This window comes from Metarhizium robertsii, assembly GCF_000187425.2.
Source record: "Metarhizium robertsii ARSEF 23 chromosome Unknown MAA_Scf_4, whole genome shotgun sequence".
In the NCBI taxonomy this organism is placed as follows: Eukaryota; Fungi; Ascomycota; class Sordariomycetes; order Hypocreales; family Clavicipitaceae; genus Metarhizium; species Metarhizium robertsii.
This window is the reverse complement of record NW_011942182.1, coordinates 2305974-2328012: the sequence shown is the minus strand read 5'-3', so window position 1 is coordinate 2328012 and position 22039 is coordinate 2305974. Positions and strand designations below refer to the sequence as shown.

Sequence of the window (22039 nt, the reverse complement as noted above, 5' to 3'; positions counted from 1 at the left end):
AAGTAAGTACGGCAAGCACGGTACGGCCCTCAGTTCCCAAGCTCCTTCCGCGCTGGCGCCACCGACGGCGTTTCTCAATGACTCCCGTTGTGGCATCTTTGGAAAAAAGGCATGTCCAACTGGTCCTTCTCAACCCTCTACTGTATGTACATACTTTCTCTATGAACAGATTCATTGATGTTATTAGCCACTCTGTCCGTCGAAAGCAGTCAATTCTTCAGCGTTGCCGAAGTGGCATTAGACATCGTCTTTCCCAGAGCGCGGGGCGTCAGTTGTTCTTCTTTTTCCTTGGCCAATGCACAAGCTGCGTACGCTATGGGTGCCGTATGTATGTATATGTATGAATTGCCAAACACCCTGGCTGGCTGCACAGCCTTGGCCGGCACCAGAAATCCGCACCAAGATCATTGGCCCTGCAATCCCAGGGTTTGAATGTCAATGAAAACTAACTAGGTACTTAGTATGTACCTCGTGGCCCACGAACTTGACACTTTTTGCTCCTGCAGCCAACATCCCCTATTAACCTGCTTCGCCAGGCGCCGGCTCGCGACTATCTCATGCCGCCGAGGCGCTATATCAGGTGTTAACTGACGATGCGGAACGAACTGGATGAGAGAACGACGAAAACTCGTTGATGGCTCGGGGAAAACTCTATGTTGCTCTTTCCCCACACCTTATGACACGAGGTGTCTGTAGCTCATTTCTCAAGTCCCTTGAGGCAGCTTGGATTGAATCCTCTGTTTCCTTCAGATGGAATCTGATGCCCCAGGGCTTCTAAGCATGGATGTGTGCACCATCACTAAGCTGCACCAAGACTAGAGCAAGCCAGGACAAAGGCCTCGACATTCCTATGCAAACATGTACATGCATACGAATGACTCCTGTGTCAACCTCTCTTCTCCTAAAAGACCCGGCGGATCAAAGACTACGTATGGGCACCCAAGACAAAACACTCGGTTCCATTTGGAGGCATAGGTTCCTTGCATCAGCGGTTCGAAGCCTCAGAGTCTGGCTTGGCTCGACAAAAGACCCTTTGCTACTTAGAGAGACGACGATGTCAAATTGCGATTCCTGCGTTGGGCATTGGGGGTTGATAAACAACTATATTGTGTGGTCAAGCCTGGAAAGAGCCCCAGACCCTGGCACTTAAATATTGACAATCCGATGCGCCATTGTTAAGAAAGCATGAGCAGCGCCGTAGTTGCTACTTGTTCGCCTCTTTTCCGGCAACGTGCCCTCGGGGGTTGAACCAAGATATCCACCCTTGCAAGCCTGTGCAAAAACCCCGTGATAGGAACTTGAGATAGCTCCAGCGCCTTCGCCAATGGTCTCCTTTGTGGGCAGGATTTTGCACTCCTTGTTAGCTAACACAAGTGCAAGTATATTTCCGGGGTGAAGACTGCAACAATGCTCGTCATCTCCGTCGCGAACTTTGAGAACACAGTCAAAACCGTCCAAGTCACCATCCATTCTATATCTGGAGCCGATAAGCATTCATAGGCGACTTGGAATTTGGCAAGTACTGTTATCTGCGAAAAACCTTCGTCATCCCACTGATGGCCCTTGTGCACCCGATAGCCTGGCAGTATAGCATAATGTCAAATCCATGATGCGCAATCCGGACTGTTTTCGAACAACGCTTTTCTTCTCACTAAGGCATGGGGTGCAGTTTAGTATACTGCTCACAGGGAGATACCGGTGTTTTGCTGTAGGAGTAGTTCAAACGTTTTGGCTGCCTAGTTTTGGTATACATCTTTTTCCTACATGGTTTCGAGCTTCGAGTCCAGCCTCTTTAGAGCTATGAAATATTTTGGCTGGTCAATAGATTTACGCTAGTACAGGCCATCGGCTCGAGCACTGTCACAATTGTTCTACGGGGATTTGTCATGCCCAAGGCTTTGACCACAAGGGTACGTTTTATGAGGGCGAGAGTCATGGCCAGGAGTTGGATCCAGAGTTCTCCAACAATACTTGGGATGTACTACAAAGACCTTGGGCCTCGGTGTCTCCGAAAGTCACCTAGGTATGCGGCGACACTGGGGAAAGATTTCAAGACATTCCATCTACTTACCTAGGTGCCTAGTCCATCTAACAGCTGAGGATTAGATGAGGCACCGGCCTAGCGTTTCTTAGTTGAACCAGCTTGTGGGACAAGCATACATACGCTGAATTACAAAGCGTGCCGGCCCCTCTTGCTGCGGAAAAAACGTTATCTGGACATTTCGAGGTGGCTTGAGACTGCGAGCCGTAGGATGCCCACGTCCACTTGTGCAAAGTTTTGGTATTCTGATGGCTAGTCTCTACACAGGTACTCCGCACCAGTGTTGGGACCAGAGTGAAGAGGGAAGAAGAAAAAATGTCGTCGTCTATTCTCGGATCAAGCCACCTTGAGCACGGTACCTGCAATAGTCCCTCGTGAGACGATACAAGCAAGCACGGTCATAGATGAATGGTTCGCGGGTCACACAGAGACTCTCAAAGCCAATTACAAGCCCAGGTTCCTATCCGAGGAACAGCGACAGCGTCCGGTGTCCGACGTAGCCGCCGGACTTGCATGCTCATGATGCATAATGTGTTGTGCAAAATTTGTACTTCAAATACCGTCTGTGATTCGGGTCTGGCAAGCAGGTGGCAAGCGCCGACACGAATGGGCCGGCGTTGGACGCCAAGCCTAGGAGCGGCCGGCATCGAGGAGAGGAGTCCAATTGACATGAAAAGGCTGAACCAACCACGCCAACATGCAACGTTTATGAGAGCTTGGACCAGATGAACTAGACTGTTCTGGTTGCCCTGTCGCCAGGCTGCAGGCCTCAAGCTCCAGGGACCAGCACCAACGAAACGGAGCGCAACGCCGACGGCGGCTCCAGGCGCTCCATACTTACTTAAGTAAGTACTTTACTTATCCTGAGTCCAACACGAATGCTCCGTACATACATACAATGCTAGGGACCCACCTGGGCGCTAATGGAGCACGGCCCGCCAATCGAGGCGGTCCCGCACCACATCTCGCACATCTCAAGCGTTTCAAGCCTCGCGAGCGGGTTGAGCGTGTCCCACGTTTCACGGCCCACACTCTTGAGCTTTATTCAAACTGCGGGGATCATCTGCAGTTCGCGAGCTGCTGACTGGTCTATTGCCATGTCTCAACCGCCCACGAGCTAGCCATCGGGCGGCTGTTGAGCTCAGTTCAGAAGTTGATTACGTTGTCCTAGAGCCAGGTCCGGTGCAAGATCAGTTCAGACTCGGGTCCGTCGAGATTGACCACTTCAGATTTAACCAAAGGTCGTGGACATTTTGACTCTTCCCGCTCGTCGGCCAAAAAAAAAAGAAAGAAATTGCGAGGCTGGCTATCCTCGTCGTTGAGAGTTGCCTTAGGCCAGGAGCCAAACGCCATTGCGGGGCGAGCCGCGAACCCTGGAGACTTCATCTGTCCATTCAAACTTCCGACGACAACAACAACAACAACGACAATCGTGTCTCAGCAAAGGCCACCCACGCCACTGGGACCGCAAGGCAGCCCATCCCGTCGGTACTCTGACACATTCATACTAAGTACGCTGGTATAATCATACTCGCAGAGGGCGTGATATTGCCTGGGACACCTACGCTTGAACCATGGCTACGCAGCAGCCTCAGTATTATCCTCGTAAGGCAAACTTGTCATGCTCCCATCGAGGCCTCTGGCATTCTACGCTTGAGGTGCCCAAGCTGACGGATATTTATCTGTGATTCTAGCCCCCCCGGGATCGGCACCTGGAGGTTCGATTACCCCGGCTGACATGTCCGTTATCAACCAGGTTTGCATCTAACTCGCAGACAGGTCCGCCAACATCGCCTCCCGCCAACCGAACACAATTCTACCCTCCGCCGGCCCAGGGCTCGCCTTTCCAACCCGTCAATTATCCTCCCCCTCCCCAGGCTTCTCCAGGGCAGCAGATGAACTATCCTCCGCCACCGCAACACACCCCGTCTCCTCAGTTGTCTCACCACACCAACGCCCAACAATACCCACCGCCTCCCCAGCAAAGTCCATCTTCTCAGGCTCACCACCAGCGTGCCGCTTCGCACCAGTACCCCCCTCCCCCAACTTCTCCGCCTGCTCCTCAACCGCTCCAGCAGGCTTCCTTGGCCGTGAGGCCAGCGTCGTCAAGTGACCATCATCCTAAACAGCAAGACCCGCCCGCATTTGACCCTCCTCCATCGTTTCCCGGGAGCAATGCGCCATATCCCCCGGAGAAGGCTGGGCAACAACAACAACAACAACAACAAGAGCCACTAGATACAAGTGATCCCTCTAATCTTTCGGCTGGAGCGCCGCCTGCTGGCCACTTCGTTGGCGCAGGCGCCGTAGTTGATGATGTGGGCACTTTCAATGGCGGGAGCTACCGCATTAGTCACCGTGATTCCAACACCATCTTGACCATTCAACTGGCTATAGGCTGTCCTATGCAAGCCAAACCCGGTATGTACTGTTCTAGTCCATGTGTAGCTCACGTTCCCGATTAACAGTGAAAAGGCGCCATGATTGCCATGTCCCCATCCATCACACTTAAAGGAGAACTGAAGTTTAGTGTGAAGAAGATGATTGCTGGCGCAGACATGACAACTTCCAGATATGTCGGCCCTGGTGAACTTCTCCTTGCTCCCCCCATGCTAGGAGATATTACCAGCATCCGTCTGACTGGCCAAGAGAGCTGGGTTGTCGGGCACGACGCCTTTCTCGCGGCCACTCAGGGAATTATCAAAGACCACAAACGGCAGGGCCTCGGGAAAGCAATTTTTAGCGGAGAAGGCTTGTTTGTGTATAGAATCAGCGGCACTGGCATCATGTGGCTCACAAGTTTCGGCGCTATTATTCGTAAGGATGTGAGTCTTTGACCAGAATCCCATCTCGTCCCAATTTGGTTCCAAACTAACCCACGGCAGCTTGTGGATGGTGAGAAGTACATTGTCGATAACGGCCACCTGGTGGCATGGAATACCAAATACGTCCTTGAGCGAGTCGCTTCTGGTGGTATTATCTCTAACATGGCTTCCGCAGAAGGCCTCGTCTGCAAGTTTACAGGTCCCGGGACTGTCTTTATCCAAACCCGTAACCCGGTACGTACTATTGCTCCGTGGTCGTCATTCATTGGCCAAGGACTAACCAGTCGAGCAGAAAGCTTTCACTGCTTACATGGGTGGTCAGGCTGTTCAAGGCTAACTGATGTGTCGCTGGACCATTTATTATGTCTCTGCAGTGTTTTCTTTCAACAGGCGGTTGCATCAGTTTGTCATCATCTACTTGCCATATTTATCCCTAGTCCTCTCGAGGAATATGCCTCTTACGCTGTTCTTTCATCTTCATTTTTCACGGAATATACCTGTTGTCAGCGCAATTGCCCGTGATTTTAATACCATGGATTATTGAAACGTGTGCATCTAGCGTTGGTGATGGCTCAAAGTCACAACACAACATGGAAGGCAAGGCATGGGCGGAAAGCATCAATGGCACATTTGCTCTTGCCGATATTTTCAGTGCCCGCGCGTCAACACCTGCCTCCTGGCAACCGTCCCAATGCCACTGTCGACCTCTTGAACTTCTCTTCACCTTTTTCTCACTTCGCCCTCACCGTCCTTCTTGGCTACTCCATAGCGAACGTGTTCTGACATCCAGCGCGGCTTTCTTTGCCCTCTGTCTCTTGTTTTTTTGGATTGTACCTCTATCCCACTCGACGTTTGCAACACCCTGAACAGTGAGCGTTTCTGTCACAGTAGCGACACTAGTTTCTAAAATCGTTCTTCGCGGGCTTTGGGGTCTAAATTGGCCACCTGCCCTTGCTTCCACCTCAGATTCAAGTCACCTTCTCCATTGCCAGCCCATGTTCCAGCAGCTGTCGTTTCTGGGTACCCGTTGCATCTCGTGAAGTTTGACTCGAGAGTGCAAAAGAGTCCGACTGCGCCGTCATTCATTTTGAGGCCGTGTTCTGACTAAAAGACCTCACACACGACTGGCCTCAAACTCTTTTAAAAATTGCACATCTGAAAGCCGTTCAATTATTTCAAAAATAAAGGAGCTTCCTAGCGTCTGTTTTTTTGGATTCCACGAAAGGACGATCAAAAGCGGTTCACCCGTGGAGTGGAACAATCGCGCTCACATCACGTCCTCGCACGTACAACATACCCAGGATCTTGTAGTTGCTAAGTTGATACATCGCTTCAACGCCGTACGCGCTACGATTCATTACACACAGTGACTTATGCTAATGAATTTATCCTAGATGGTTGGCCTGGCCTCATGTAGCGGCAAGAAGGCGGGATATGGCATCGTCCGCAAGGGCCACTCTGCTACCTGCGCGAATAAATCACACAGATCGAGCCACGGAGGCACATATACGAAAAGAGACCTTTCTGCAAGTCAAGAAACAGGAATAGTGTTCAATGAGCCACTCAACGACCCAAACTGGCGTAGAAGACGCGCTCATGATGACCAGGACAATTCTACGACACCGGCTTCGAAGAGTATGGAACCGTTGGTCCAGGACATCCCTCAATCCACATTTCCGTCACATCACAACTTTTCATCCTTTCTGCAAGATTCGATGAAGCAGCAGCCAAGTGTTCAGGAAGTTTTGAAAAAGTCAGAAGTCGAGTTTGAGCATTCCACAAACCCACATTGCTACCTTGGTGACGATAGTCTGGGATGGGGCGCGTACAGTGACTTTTTAGGAAGCCACGTATCCGGCAACCATTTTTTCGACGTAGTACGGCATGCCAAGTTACACGATCAAGGCCAAGGACGCACTCTCGATCTATTTGGATTGGTATGCAGTCAAGACTCTTCATATAGCGACAAAAGATGCACAATTGCCAGGCTTTCTTCTGGTGACGAGAGTGTCGACGATAGATTCCTTCAAATGATATCAAGAAAACACACTCTTACGCCAGACGAGAGCCAGGGATATCAATTGATGGCCGCTTTGAAAGCAACTGGGTCAACACCTCGAAAAATCGGCCACACATCTTCGAGTGGCCAACATACATCGCAGCGTTTGTCCTGTCTCTCGGAGCAATCTCTCCTTAAAATTGGTAAAAATATGGACGAGAGTCAACCGTGTCGACTTCAGTCCAAGGACTCCGGGTTTTCATTCTCTTCCGGAAGCCTGCAGGACTTTAACATTGGTGATGCCGACATTGATGAAAGGGCTTCGAATACTTCGGGGCATCGGCAATATGTCTTGGAGCAAAAGGACATAGCGTTTCAAAAGTTAATAAAAAGGTTGAATGGTGCTGCTTCGCAAGAGAAGAAACCGGTTGATCGAAGTCGTGACAGCGGATATGAGCCTGAATCATCGCGAGCACAGCAACCTCAGCCTCAGCCTACGGGTACGGCTCCTGTGCCAGCTACACGACGACCAACCCATGGCACAGGAAGGCGAGTCAAGACCGCTTCAGACTTTGCTGTTAGATACTGGCCTGTGTCAGAATCGCGGCGAGGGGACCACTCTACCGACTCGACGGCTGGTGATGCCCCGGATAAATACAACTCGCTCAATCCTAAAGCCAGAGAGTTTCTTTCTTTTTCACAAAAGACAGAAAATACGTCATGGAAAGGTCGGCGACCGGCATTGCTATCATTTGATATCTCGATTGACGAGCAAGTGGACGAGTCTTCGCGCCGCGAGGTGTTCCCATCAGAACCTGAACACAAAGCTCCAGCCGCTAGGGACAATCAATTCGTTACTCCAGATGGAGCAGTACCGGTGCCATGTATGAATGCTACGAGTATTCCTCTCCTTTTTCAGCCATTTCCCCATTGTAATGCGTCTTTCTTGGGTCTAATTCCACTCATGCCAGATGCATCTAAACCTCTGGTGGGACAACCAGGAGTGTGGCCGACAAGTCAGGCTGTCACAGCTATACCGGATACTTGTGGACCGCTTCAACCGAAGAGTTTTATGCCTCCTATTACACAAAACCAATTATTCAACGGCCTTGGGTCACCTTGCTCGCAACCTAAGATCGGCGTGCCGAATACGAGCAGTGTTCCTCCAGTAGCCCAGACGAACAACTCCCTGCCTCGCCGAGTTCCAAAGCCAAAGCAACCTAATCCTAAGGATCAGCAGGAATATGAAGCTTGGGTAGAATGGAGAAAAGCGACTGAGCCGGGCTATGCAATGGCCTGTAAGCTTCGACAACAGCGACGGGCTCAGCGTAATGGACCAAAAGCAAAGCAACACCAGCCCAAACCTGGGTCAGAGTAATTATTCCCTTGGTTCTCAGTCTATGTTCATTGAAACCGATGCAGGCGTGTTTCCTTGGCAGAACTAATACACACGGCGATCTGGTCAGTCAGCCGGCCCTAGTGTGTGCCGCCTCGAATCGTCTGAAATATGTTTTCTATTGTTATACATCAATACTTCGCCTTTCGAGGTGAAAATTTGCAGCTATCAACTGTTTCGTTATCAAAAGTTCAAACAAGTGGCACCAACGTCTCGAAATATCCGGCTCGATCGAAAGACATTGGATTGGAATACCTTTGCAAATTTGTCAACTACGAAATCGGGATCAGCCCAGCATGAACGGCAGAGAGCGTTACCGTCACTTTATTCGCCATATAATTATGTTATTCGTTAATATTGTCGTAATAAAAAATAATGGACGACGTGGGATGGATACATTGTTTACGGATGTGACGGATGTATATTTAGTCCGTGTGATTGGGTGAAGGAATTGCTGCAATGGAATCGCCGTCGAAATTCCAACAGCACTCGGTAGGAGGTTTGTTTTGCTTTGTCTTGGTCAGTGGATGACGTTGATTTTGACAGGGGAACTTGTGTTTGTTTAGAGTATGTCATTTTTAGCCACCACCGTCTCGAAATAGAAACTCTGAGGCTGTCATCAATCTATGATGGGTCGCACGACATGTGCGTATATCATAAAGTATGGCTGGCAGTGGTTTTCTAGAATGTACGGTGTACTCCGTACTCAGAATGCCTCCCCCATGCACACGTACGGGTTGACCCATTCTTGTCTTCCCCGAGTATGGCCTCCCGATCGATTGTCCTCCTTCGCCAATCGCGAGTGGTGTTCACGCTTACGGTTACACTCCCCCCTGAAACAGTCAGCAGCCTCGGTGAATCCCGCATCGAGGATATTACTTCTCAAACGGCCAAGGTACCGATTTGCCTGCTCCCCCGCGGGGGGGGGGGGGGGGGGTTTCGTTTCTGTCCAAGAACCACTTTTTCTTTTTTTGTCGGGCTGAAAGTGATTCTGGTAGTACGATAAGCATTGGCATCCCGGGTACGTATACATGCGTCCCGGGGGGGCACCATCTCGGTCGCCTTTTGCCTCTTTGGATGCGTCCCTGCCAGCCACGTGCAGAGAGGGCGTGAGGGAGGGGTTGCATTCCGCCCCCCGCCCCCCCCCGTCTGAAGACTCGACGAGTTGGGGGCCAGGGTGCGGACGAAAGCGAGCGACGGGAGAGGGGTCTGTTGGGTCTGGGAAGCGAGCAGTTCCTGGGCAGCCGTCAGGGGTAAGGGCAGCGTGATACCAGGACATTGGAACGTGATCGGTGGGGAGCGAGGTTTTCTTGCCGGGACAGGGGAATAATCCAGCACGGCAAATGGGATGGAGTGTGCAGAGCCTTGATTTCTTTTGGGCCGGGCCGAGAGATCCGTGGCGGTTGTTTGCTGGCGAGACGGGGGCGCTGGTTCTGGACGTGATGCGACTTGAAGGAAGCCGTTGTGAGGAATGATTCATATTGCAAGTGTCCAGCTCTACTGCTGGTTATAGATGGTATAGATGTCTTGTTTCCGTTTGCGTTATACATGTCCCTTTGGTCTCGTTGGGAGCCTATACATCGTTCTTTGGCCCCCCCCCNCTCTTTTTTTTCCCTCCCCCCCCCCCCCCCTTTCTCTTACCTGTACTCCCTGCCTGCCCAAAATGAAGAGATAGTGACAAGTACATTACTGAACAGATTATGAAAATGCCGACTGGCAGTTAAACGTAGATCAGAAACAAAAACAAACACAGATACAAATGCCTTCATCATCCGTCTTTTTTGCTTGTTTGTGAGTTGCCCTGTTCCCTTCTTGATTTCTAATGTTAATTTGGTGGATATGGTGTAGATGAAGAAAAGAAAATGAAGAAAGAAAAGTAGTTGAAAAACATTGCCCCTGGAGGGGCACCCGCACTCATCGTTCCGTCATTACTGAGCCATAGCATGTCATATCTCTTCTGGATCATTCAAGGCATTAACTCCTGCGATACCGCTTGGGTTTCGCAGCAGAGTTTCCTAGCCCCCCGTCGGCCTCTCTCCTCGCAATCTTCTTTTTGTTCTTTCGAGCTCGCTCTCCACTAGATTGCGCACCAAGAAACCATTTTCCGTTTCTGTAAACTAGAGCCCCGATTCTTTGAAAGTAATGTAGCTGCTCCTTCGTAAAGTTATACTCTCTTGCTGCTTCTTTACCCTTCATCACGGCTTCGTGATGTTTGGCAACGTGCTCCAAGCACCGTTCCCATGAGTCAACTTCTGCAAACTTGGTTTGACAGCCTAGCATGAAGCAGGTGTCTGCTTTGGGAGAGGGCGTTTGCGAACCACAACTTGCTTGCTGCAATTTCTCCTGAAGCTTCTTCTCAAATGCATCAGATGGACTCTTACGTTTAAACGCCTCGAGCTCCTCTTTTGTGCTGTGCATGCGAATATGATGCTGTTTGAAGAGGTCCTTTCGGTTGAACTCTTTCATGTCACAATCCGGACAGACATAGGCCTTCGAGAGCAGGTGCTGTGTTTTGATATGTCGCTTCCATTCATTTTTCCCTTTGAACCTGGATTTGCATCCGGCAAAGAGGAACAGACATGGAAGCCCGTCACACTCTCTGTCATGAGCCGCCTCCTCTATTGGATCTGTAATTGTCTTCCTGCATGATTTGCAGGTCAGGGGTTTTCTCTCGGTGTGGTGAGGTAACCTGGGAAGGGCTGAATCTTCTACATTCGTCATCGAGTGTTCTCTTATGCCACTGGGTCCTGCGACTGCCCCGGTGTGAGGCTCTGGAGATAGTTGTATGGAGTCTTCAAAAAGGGGCTCCCGTTCATACGGCAGCACTGATGTCGAGCAGTCGGTCAAGCTGTGGGCAGAGTCATATGGGTAGTTTGGAGAAGGATATTCTGTCAAAGCTGGAAAATTGAAACATTGTAACGGGACCGGCTGATGCTGCTGAGGTGGTATGTTAGCCATGGCGTCGGTGGCTTGGTCTGCTGAAAGATTGAAGTCGATCTGCCCAGGTGGATGAATACCTGATCGGTGGGAGGGCCAGTTTGTTGATGTGCTTTCAGATGGTGCGGAATCATAGTTGGAAACAAATGCCTGGTTTGTGCTCACTGTCCCTCCTAAAGAGACAGGAGTCGAAGTACGGTGAGGCGTGTTGCCTTCGACGTCTCTTGCTGGTGTCATCATCCACATCTTGTTTGGTTCATGCGAATGATCATGCACCCCATCACTCGCCATGGATGGGCTATGTGCGCTGGAATATTCTGGAGACAGGTACGACGAACAGAATGGGGACCGATGCCGATTGGTATAGTCTGTCGTGATTTCGGCACCTGGATCACGGTCAACACAGACCGTGTTTGGGAAAGACGTATTGAGTTGGTGAAGCTCGTCGTAAGGCACAGAGGAAGCCAGAGGCGGGTCGAGTCTGCTATGAACTCCAACGCTGAAATCAAAGCCCTGTAGAATCTGGCTAGTGTCGAGCGAGGATTTTGCTGTCCTAGACTCCCGAAAAGCAGTTTCGGCAGGCCTTGTTGGGGAGGACCCTGAGAGGATATTGCAAGTTGCGGCAGAGAATGCCATGGTTATCCCCTTGTACAGCTTCGTCCCACGGCCAATGCGTTGAGGTTTCAAGGAAGCCAGCGGCTTAGAAACTCAGCAGCTCGGCAGCCAAATCTAGGCAAACGTTGTGAAATGTATTGACGAGCCGGTGGCTGTGGTTGATCTCGGGGTGAGGCGGACGGAAAGAAGAGGATAAACATGCGTCTAGGGGCGATGAGGAGTGTACCAACACGGGCTTGAGTGACACAGCCTGCGTGAAAGGAACAAATACAAGAGAAGAAAAGATAGCCAGCACTTTGGGCTCTGTGTAGGCCATGTACAGAAAACAACGACGAGAAGTTTCCAGGTGCGTCTTCCCAGAGAGGCTCCAGGTTGGCGGATATATGTGTGGAGGGTCCGGGACTTGAACTTCTGGATGTGGGGGTATCGACTCAGAAATAGAAATAAGAGATGAGGCAAGAAGTAATAGGCTCCTCTCTGTCCGAAGAGGCGAGAGACAAGCCTGGCCCCCGTATGTTGGACCATTGATAACTACCTCTTAGCTCTTAGTAGACTTGTGTACTCCGTACTGGAGGACGTATGGGCGGTGACTAGGAAAGGACCCCGACTACATGTAGACATGGACGGTGCTGGTCTAGCAGAGCAGAGCCTCACAGTTTATTGATGGACGCCCCCCGTCCCTACCATCCCTCCCCCCAAGTCCATGTCCTTTCTTGATCATTACTGCTTGGAGGGTGCTCGCGTCCACGGGTCTGTTGGGTCCATCCCGCCTGCGCACCCATCCATCCCTTGTCAAGAGAGGCATACAGTGTGGGCCTGTAAGTCATCCATTTGGATAGTCCACGACAACCAAGGTAGCAGTGGATGCTGCTCATGTTCTGTCGGCCGAGAAGACGTTCCCCGTCAGCCAATTGAGGGATCACGGCATTGTGCGTCTCAAAGTAGCCATGATTTCATGTTGCAGTGTTCAGTTTCAGGCATTCATGTATGCAAGGTTTGTCTATGTCGAGTTCCAGAACTTCTCGGTGGTGATGGATTGCCTTGATAAAATCACACCTGTGTAGAGCGAAAGGCAAATAGAAGTCGGCGTCCATCTGCCACTCAAACTTCATTTCGTGGAGTAGCCTGGCTGCCTCTGCATTGGGAAACGATGTTCGCGCGCACCAGCGGTAGGGAATGCGTCCAGGGAGAATCGCCTGGGAGCTGGCATTCTGCCGAATCGGACCAGTTTGTCATAGAATTGTTTCTGAATGGCCATCACCGGAGGGTTCGCCGAAGTCCATCGGATGTGTTGGAACAACATCTGGCAAGACACCGACCCCTGCTGACAGGACTTCTCGAATGGCGTTAGAAGATGCCCGTCTATGCCTGGCTATTTCGACTGTTCCTTTTGAAGTCTTCTTCTCTCCGTCCTCCTCCTCCTGCTTCTTTTTTTCATCCATTGTTTTTGTTTCTGGCAAGCTCTGTCCACTGACTGGTATCTGGCTGTTGTACTCCGTACTGAGATTTGAGACAAGCGCCCTGCCTACAATGCAAATAAAGCTGGGGCAGGCTGGTCACACAAATAGGGCAATTTTATGTGCTGAGGGTACTGCGTACTTTGTAAAGAGCTTTCAATCTTGTTCTGGTGTTACGCTTCTGGGATGTCTGGGGCTGGCTTCGGTTCCAGTGTGAATACACCAATCCCAGGAACACGAATCTAAGCCTGCAGGTCGTGAACAGGCCAAATGGGGCCATGTCAGCGTTTAGGGCCTCTCATATCCGCGGCCAGCCAACTGCTGTGGCTTGCAGCGAGGGTTTTATGACACCCAAAAGTACAGAAATGACTAGGCGCTCCTTTGCAACGGCGGCCGTGAGGATAATCATGAATACTGTGCGAGACGAGACACCTTTTACGTCTGCCATAGCAATCTTCTTTCCCAAATACTCCCTTGTTTTGAATGAGAAGCCAAGAGATAAGCCGACTTGTGAGTTGGCTCTTCATCTTGAAGCAATATTAAAGATTCGTCACCAGTCCTTTGGAGCTGTTCCGGAAACTGTAACTCGTCGGGCTAGATCTAATTTGGGGACAAACATACAGGGGAATGAACGGTTGGGCCACACGCGGACATTATTGGGCTCAGTGAGAGTTCTGAAAAATGTCAAGTCGGTTGGTCCTGTGTAACAACGCAGACAGGCATGTATGTTTGGGGGGGGGAGCTGGACATATAAGTGGCCGCACTAGCGTGTGCGGTTGTGTGAGGATGCATGTTGGTTTGTCCTGCTGGGAGGAGGTGGATGAGGGAACTGATGGAGCTGACCAGCAGTGGCTTCTATTTTCGGTGTCTCTGATGCATCGCCGTGTCGCCCAGGTTGTCAGTCAGGAGGGGGGCGAAAAGTCTGGCGTTTGTCACTCGCAAGTCGCATCAAATCTCACCCGTTACTCGGGGTCTTGTCTAGTTGATATTATGGTGGTTAGTTAACATGCCAGACACGTAGGTCATGGTATCTCGCAAGAGAGACGGTACGGGGTCTACGCACATGCATCTCAAACCACCCGTTGGTATCGCTAATGAACTTGTTGCACGGCGCGAGTATTTTGCTATGCAAGCCAAGTGCAGAAGGATTGGGGGGGCGGCATGGAGGGTCGAGTATTGTACGAATGACCGGTCCGCCATAGGCGCGAGTCGCGCAACTTGGCCCACCTGAGCTGGAGAAATAGCCAGAGAGATGGACGGATGGCCCAGTAGGAAGCACGGGGATGCGAAAGGGCGAGTGACGGAGTTGGAAAATGACCGGTATGTTTATGTTCTTGTACGGGGTCATCCCCCCGTCATTGAAGCAGGGCGTGAGCTGGATCGATTTGGATACAAGATTGAACGGGGACAGGCGTCGAGGCCAAACATCAGACGCAGAACTAGGCCTGGTTCTTTGTCCTGTCAATCGTCGACCGTAGTCCCTCGTCTGTCGTCAGGCGAATTGTAGTCTGCGACAGATTAAAGAGACTACGTAGACACGTACGAAGTAGTTGTCCTTGGTGCCTGCCACCTGTCACGACAAACCTGGCTCGTCGACTGCGCCGGCGGCCGAAGCGGGTGGCGGCACGCGGGACCACGGAAAGCAAGCGCACCTTCCCCAACTGAGTTGATCAGGCAAGCCAGGAACGCCAAGGACAAAAGCCGGCATGCTGGTTGAACCAAAACTGGGTCTCAGCACCGACGAGTCGTGCCTTCCACCACTGTGCTTGAGCCAGGCAGACCAAAAAACAACAACAATAAAAACAGAAAGAGCAATACGGACTAGTCATCATGTATTCCCTCTTTATAGTAGGTACCTGGGTACATACGAAGGTAGGTACTTGCCTAAAGTAGGGTTGTTATTTTTGACCAGCAAGGTGCTCGACGGCTTCGGCCACGCCTTCGCCTGTCATCTTCAATGTCACGCTGAGGCACACTGTGGCTGTCATCAGCATCAGCATCATCGCGGGCATCGTCCTCTCGTTAAGTACTGAGAGCGGCGATCCACGGTGTATACGGAGTACTCATCATGAGTCTGCACCACTGCCTGCCGTCAATTTCTTTTACGCATGGTCTCGGACTCTCGGGAGCCCCAGCTGCAGGTCCGCCCGCTGCGCACAGTTGCGTTTGGTCTGCCGCCTCAAATTCAAGCCCACGACACGCTTGATTCGATGTTGTACTACAGTAAGAATCGGACTGCCACCTGAAGCAGCGTGGCTCAGGCCCGCTAGCCAGTCATTAGCTGCTTGTGACATCTTGAATCCATCAGTCCTTCCGTGTTTAGTCACCAACCTCACTGACATCATCAGCGTGGACAATATCCAGACTGAAGTAAAGTCGTGACTGCATCATCAAAAAAGTTCGACCGACCGTCACATTTTCTCCCAGAGCCTATTGGCAGAAAGGTCAAGGAGGGCCATTGTGCAGTTGGATCTGCTCTGGCAAAACCGGAGAGCGAGTTCTGGCCCCTGGGGCTTGCACCGACCAAACTTGGCAATGGACTCGAGCCAACACCGACGAGGTCTGCCGCCTGTCTCCCTTAAGGGTCCCGTCTCTCTGTCATATCCTGCATGCTGGAGGATGATCCGCTTCCACATGGCGTCCGAGGAAAAGTGACAGGTCGGTCACTAGTCGTTAAGCTCCCGCAGATCGTCGGCTTCTAATCTTTAGCACACGGCTAAATCCCTAAACCGTTGTCTGAATCCGCTGTCCCGCTAAATAGCTCCTCTGTCATATGCTATCTTTGGCAAGAGGTATTTACCTGTCATCAGTACGGAGTATACGCTGATATATTCCGGCATATGCCAGTTTTGCTCAGGAGAGCCAGGTATCCGGTCTGACCAAATACATTTTGCGTCCCACCATGGCACCATATCCATGATATCGTGATTCAAAGCACATGGCTGACATTGACGACCCTGATGGAAATGAGGGGTTGAGATGGAACGGCTAATGGAGTGGATGCGTCTCCTGAAAAGAAGAAGGTTTGCATTACGACATCTTACACTCGCATTTTTATTCTCATCCAAAGGTCACCCCCTGTTGCTATCCCCTCAAGGCGGACTTTTCTAGTATGTGGACGAGTTGGGCTTAGGCATTACGATTTGGTCACCAGAACCTCGTGGTCGTACGGGAGTCTCTCGGTGCTCTCCTAGGACGGACATGCTCCATCAGGTACGAAGGAGCGGAGTGTCTTGATCCGTAGACCAACAATTTGCCAACTCTTCAGCCACCATCGCAGACGAGACATATCAGATTTGTCCAGTTGGTTCCTCGGAAATGCCTGACTTTTGTGTTGGTCGGATACTGTCACTGGTCCCTCAAATATGCAAAGGGGCTAAGCAGCCAGACACCTATTGGAAGACTTTCAACAACCAGTCTTGTCGTGTACAGACGTGGTATTCTGCGAGAGCGAGTCTCTCTCCTAGCCTCTCTTCTGGGTTGGATACATACATGCCGTCCCAGAAGGCTCTCCCGACGTCGAGGTCCAGTGAACTGTTCATCTGAAACCGTGGAGTCGTGTGTGCTGCGGGCTGCTCCATGCTCTCTAACGTCAGTACCAGGTACGGGGCCAGATGCCATTTCTCTGCTTCGCTATCCGAATATGAAATGCCATTGTCCTGTGGTGTCGGCTATGCAGCTGGACCACAACAACTCCGCCACAATGATCGAGGCTGAGAGCAAGTTCGTCTACTTGATCAAACATGATCCCCATGGCGTAAAGACACGTCTGATGATAGGCAAGGTTGCATCAATGGATGGCTGTTTGCGCAGTGTTCGTTTCAGCATCAGAGAGGCCCTCTTGTTCAACCATATCCGTACACGGTCAGCACGAGTGCCCAGTCTCTCCATAGACCCGATCGGGTTGCCAATGGCAAGTCATTGAAATACTAGTCGTATGACCTGATGTTTGTCTCAATCCGCCAATTATGAACTACTACTAGGTAGCTAGTTGACTGCGTTCACCGTCGACCATGTGCGTCGTTCCCACACCCACCGAGAGAACCTTGCCTCAGTTGCCTAGTGGCGCGCAACCAACAGGCGACGAGTGCATGTGCTCCAGTTGCCTCGTCGTTTTGTTTTGTTTACCTGCGCCTTGCCGCCTTCATGTTCTCCAGCCCTGCCAGCCCTGGGGTTTGAGCTGAGGAGCGGGAACACGTGCACCATCCATTGCCTGGGTATCGCAGACTGATTCAAAGGAAGGACCAGCCCATGCCTCATGTGTTTAAGTACATACAATACATACCTAGGTACCTAGGTATTTACCTACTTAAGTACGGAGTAGGTACTACATACCTTGGCTCCAAAAGTCCTGTGGCGTTGGGAACTTGAATGGTCAAGGTGCACTGAGGCTGCACTTCCAAAAGAGTTTGGCCCTAGACACCGGCCTGCGCGAAAGGTTTGTGCAACCCCAACACAGTTGGGATAAGAAAGAAATGACCGAGAGCCCATCTGTGCGACCTCGAAGATGACTGAGACTGTCACAACATGTACTGGGTTGCATTCAAGCGGGCCATTTGTTAGTCGCTCCCCTTCCTCGCCCGGCTAGCACTCCAAATTTGTCGATCAGCAAAATGATGGACAACGGCTGGCATAGACATTCTTCAACGGCAAGCCGCTCCGCCGTTGAGGTGATCCTCTACGGAACAGGCCAACAGGAAACGAGAAAATGCTGGTTGTGGAGTTGTTACTGATCAAACATCGCTAGGACCAGTGGAACGGCCACTCAGTAATCCAGGCCTTTGAGAAAACCAAATATAGTACTTAAGTAAGTAAGATCGGGGCCGCCCAAACGTTTCGTGCGGGTGTAGACCTGCTCTCTCCCGCCGATGGACAAAGAATTACGGACATCGGAGTAATTCATTGCGAATGAACCTGTCCCTACGCCAATACTTGGACAAACTGCGTGTATGCCGTGATTGTCTTGCGTTCCAACAATGTGGCCATAGCTCGTTGATCAATTTCAGCCCTGCGAGTTGAATTACTAGCGACAAGGTCACAACTTGATCCCTCTCAGCCCCTGGAGTTCACCCAAGTGTCCCAATGCCATGACAAACCGTGGTTCGCTATTCGCCTCTTCGCAAGCATCCGACAATGTTTCTCTATCAGCCGCAAGTGCCCAAATTCCCTGAACACAGTTGATGGATCGGGGGCGGGTTCATCCGCCTTTTAAGGGACGGCGCAATCTGCAGCTGGTATGTACATACGTTCAGAAGATGCCGCTGAGACTGTTAGGCAGCGCAACACGCGCACAGCGCTCTGTGCGCCGTGGTTATCCCCGGCGGCAGCTGTGTTCCCTGTCTGTACTCTGTAAAATGCACCGTGTTGATCTCATGCAGGGTGCGGCAACACCGACAGAGTCACAGAGCTGGGTTCTGGGGTGGAAAACAAGATGACTGGGGGGGCGCAACCATCCGGTAGGCAGGGTGGGTTGGAAACATCGTTGCCTTTGCGTGCGGACAGGCGCTGGGATCGCCGAGAGGTAACTGAATGCCAACAGAATGGGGTTTGTGATGAGTCATTTCCAATACCGAGACCGATACCCAGTGACGGGTTTCCCATTTCGCTGTTGGGTCCGGGGTAGGAATCAAATGACAAGATCGCAAGTGATGCGTCCTGCAGCAAAAGAACATGGCTCTTTTTTTCCAGGGTCGTGAGATGAAATGCACACGAATATGCCAGCTCATTCCATGTTCAATCCACAAACAGCAGCCACCACGCCGACGTAATTCTGAGGCGGCCAAGGGGATTTTGATTAGAACAGACGTCCAGTCGGCTCTCCGCTATTATCTATCCTTCCCGCTTTAGCATACATACAACCGCACCATCATCATATGCCAACAGAAGAATTGATGCAAATAGCATTATGAAGTGTCATTACTCATTGCACACATGAACCCATTATGAATCCGCCGTAGATTTCTAGTCTCATCCCGCGTGCATGGCCAGATCCCGCTCGCCAAAAGCTGATATATCGTTAAACTGGTACCCCGTTATATCTTCTTCATGACGCAGGACGTCCCGTGAAACGGGGCAGTAGTCGCAACGGACATGTTCACAGGTGATACAACTTGGAGAAGTTTTGATATTCAAGAAGGCGCCACAACCGCACTGTCAAATGTCAGTAACCTTACGGCGGCTTCGAAAAGGAACGTGCTTACACAATCCCACATCTCTACTAATATATAGCCTGGACTCTGTTTCTTTCCAAGCGGCTGGGACTCGAAATTTGTTGGTTCTGCTTTCCTCTTACGGAACCCGCTTATATCTGGCGGGTAAAACGTAATGGGAGTGCTATGCGATGCACTGCTGAGAGCCTCTGCGATATCTTCACGGTTCTCAGGCTCAGGATGTATCCATTCGTCTATGCTCTTCTGCTCCATGCCATCCTTGCCGCAAAAGTGGTTATCAATGTGGTCAAACTTCGAGGTCCATGTTGCTGTTGCTGTTACATCAATATTTTTGACACAGAAGCCGCACCAAAAATTTGAAGCACTATTTGCGCCACGACGACACTGCTCTACCTTCCTTTCTATTACTTCGAGTCCGGCGAACATGTGTTCCTTAATTAGATGAGCTTTGAATGTCTCGCGACGATTCCAACTCCTCTTTGGGCAAGAGCTTAAATCGCATGTCCACGTTTCCATATGATAATGCTGTTTGCATTCGTGTCGTTTCCAGTCGTTCTTACTCCCAAATGTCTTGGAACATCCCTTCCATGTGCATCCGTATGGCTTCGAATGTCTTTTCAAATGCTTCCTGCTTCGAGGTTAGCTTGGTCTTCACGGCATGAGGGAAATGTGACTGGTTCAACAGAAATACGTACGTCAACTCACAGGGTCGCCTAAACCTTTTTTGACACATACGGCATGCATTCTGACCCTTGGCTGCTGTGTCGAGATCAATAATGCTCTGATCATCGTCATCCAGGCCAGATGGGAAAAGAGCAGCTACCAGGGCATCCCGAGTCTCTTGAGGCAGTTTTTTAACATGGTCTGTAAGACTAGATGATGGGCCTACTGGCGTAGGGAGCTGCAGCCTCTTAACAACGTCCATGATAGCGTTGTCTTCTGTTCCATGGTCAGCTTGCAAAGTTGGCGCTGCTGATTCGAGAGGCTCGGGAACAATTTCAGAGGGAGAATTTGGACGCTCCAGGTGATTGGGAATACATGCGTCGGTCTCATCATTATCCATACCGGCATCATTGGTTTCCCCGCCATTGGTTGCAATGCCAGGATATTGCAAGCTTGCGATCATGCCATCATTTTGCGGCGGAGGATCCATCACGCTGTGGTTGCTCACAAATTCGAAGTCAAGTGGCCGGTTTTGTGCAGTCTCCAATGAAGAGCCAAGTAATAAATCGTCATTCAGTCCTTGTCCCAGCATGTGGGGGGTGATGTATTGAGGCTCCCCAGAAGACTCAAAGTGGTTAGAGTTGTTCTGCCAAAATTTCCTCCAACGTTGCTCTGTGAGAGCATTGACTTGACCTCCTGTCAAATTTGCAAGTTGCTTTACATAGGCGCCCTCTGTTTGAGGAGCCATGAGATCTGGGAGAGTCCCCACCCCTGTCAGGTCGTTTCGTTGCGCGGCGTCTCTATTGCTCCTTTGTGCAATATCGGGCAAGGTCACAGGCTGTGACTGGCTACGAACAATGTATTGATCCAAGTTGTCCATAACATTGGCGTCAATACTGTGTATCCTCGCCAGATGTGCGATGAAATTATCCTTCCTAGGCCATTCCTGCTTCTTTCGTCTGTTCTGCTTACCAGGCTCGGTCAAACAATGGGTGCATTTATACACAATGGAGTTGCTGTCATTGTGGCACGAATCCCGGTGAACAGTTCTCCTGTGTCTTTCAAGGTCATTTGCCGTCGCAAACCCTTTGTGACATGTCGGAACAGTACACTTATGGGGCTTCGTGTGGCGATTGTGATGCTTTCTAGACCATTCGGTTAGTGCTGTTGAAAGGCAAAGAGGACTTCGATCATTCAATCATTAATATTTTGGGGCGTTGTTTGGAATGACAGTACCTTAGTTCTGATTTGTTCTTGGCCTTGAATTCATTGCACATGTCGCATTGTAGTTGGGACCAATTGCCTTCCTGTCCTGCGTCGATAGAAGGGCTTGTGACAGTGTGGGATACACGACTACCACCATAACCAGAGTCATCGTGGCTCGCATATATGCCCACATTGTGGTGTATGTCGCCGGAATAGAAGGGCTGTTGTTGTTGAGGTGGTGCTGCTAGCTGCGCCTCAAGAACGTTCTGGTCCTGATGTCTTTCTAAGGAAAATGGTGCGATAACTCCTGTCGGGATGAAGGGGTCGTTGGCAACATCCGTTGTAAACTTTTGGAAAACAAACTCCTGTCTCATACTGTCGCCTCCCAGAGGCATTAGACGCTCATGAGCCCATGGGTCCACGTTGGACTGTTGACGTCTTCCTTCAGTCCATCTCTTATTCCTCTGGTAGGTTTGACGGCCCCTACCGAGGGGATTTCCAATGCCAGGTTGCATTTTCCCGAGCTAGGTCAATCCAGCACGCTGAGGAGCGATGCCTGGGCAGAGAAGCCTAGTCCAATAAAAATACAGGCAGTGGTGAGAATATAGCTCGCTCCTGAAGAGACGAGCTGATGAAAAGGATCGCGACTTTGGGGTGAAAGAGCAAGAATGCTTGCGAAGTAAGACCGAGACGCCGTAACAAGCGAGGATCGATAAAGATACTAGATGAT

At 50.7% G+C, this 22039-nt stretch overlaps 4 protein-coding genes across 4 annotated transcripts; 2 read left to right on the top strand and 2 right to left on the bottom strand.

Annotated features, from left to right (window-relative positions):
• Positions 1 to 3615: 3615 nt before the first annotated feature.
• Positions 3616 to 5203, top strand: MAA_02843 (DUF124 domain-containing protein; the record flags this gene model as incomplete). Its single annotated transcript, XM_007820841.1, has 5 exons — positions 3616 to 3646; positions 3821 to 4462; positions 4517 to 4866; positions 4927 to 5100; positions 5159 to 5203. 5 exons carry the CDS (start codon positions 3616 to 3618, stop codon positions 5201 to 5203), a joined length of 1242 nt encoding a protein of 413 aa, XP_007819032.1.
• Positions 5204 to 6260: 1057 nt separating this feature from the next.
• Positions 6261 to 8243, top strand: MAA_11101 (uncharacterized protein; the record flags this gene model as incomplete). The annotated part of the gene is made up of 1 exon (XM_011413067.1): positions 6261 to 8243. One exon carries the CDS (start codon positions 6261 to 6263, stop codon positions 8241 to 8243), a length of 1983 nt encoding a protein of 660 aa, XP_011411369.1.
• Positions 8244 to 10235: 1992 nt separating this feature from the next.
• Positions 10236 to 11834, bottom strand: MAA_02842 (zinc finger domain-containing protein; the record flags this gene model as incomplete). The annotated part of the gene is made up of 1 exon (XM_007820840.1): positions 10236 to 11834. One exon carries the CDS (start codon positions 11832 to 11834, stop codon positions 10236 to 10238), a length of 1599 nt encoding a protein of 532 aa, XP_007819031.1.
• Positions 11835 to 19237: 7403 nt separating this feature from the next.
• MAA_11100 (uncharacterized protein) lies at positions 19238 to 21824 on the bottom strand (the record flags this gene model as incomplete). Its single annotated transcript, XM_011413066.1, has 4 exons — positions 19238 to 19420; positions 19471 to 20068; positions 20136 to 21248; positions 21340 to 21824. The coding sequence occupies 4 exons, from the start codon at positions 21822 to 21824 to the stop codon at positions 19238 to 19240; spliced, it is 2379 nt and encodes a 792-aa protein (XP_011411368.1).
• Between the last annotated feature and the right edge of the window lie 215 nt (positions 21825 to 22039).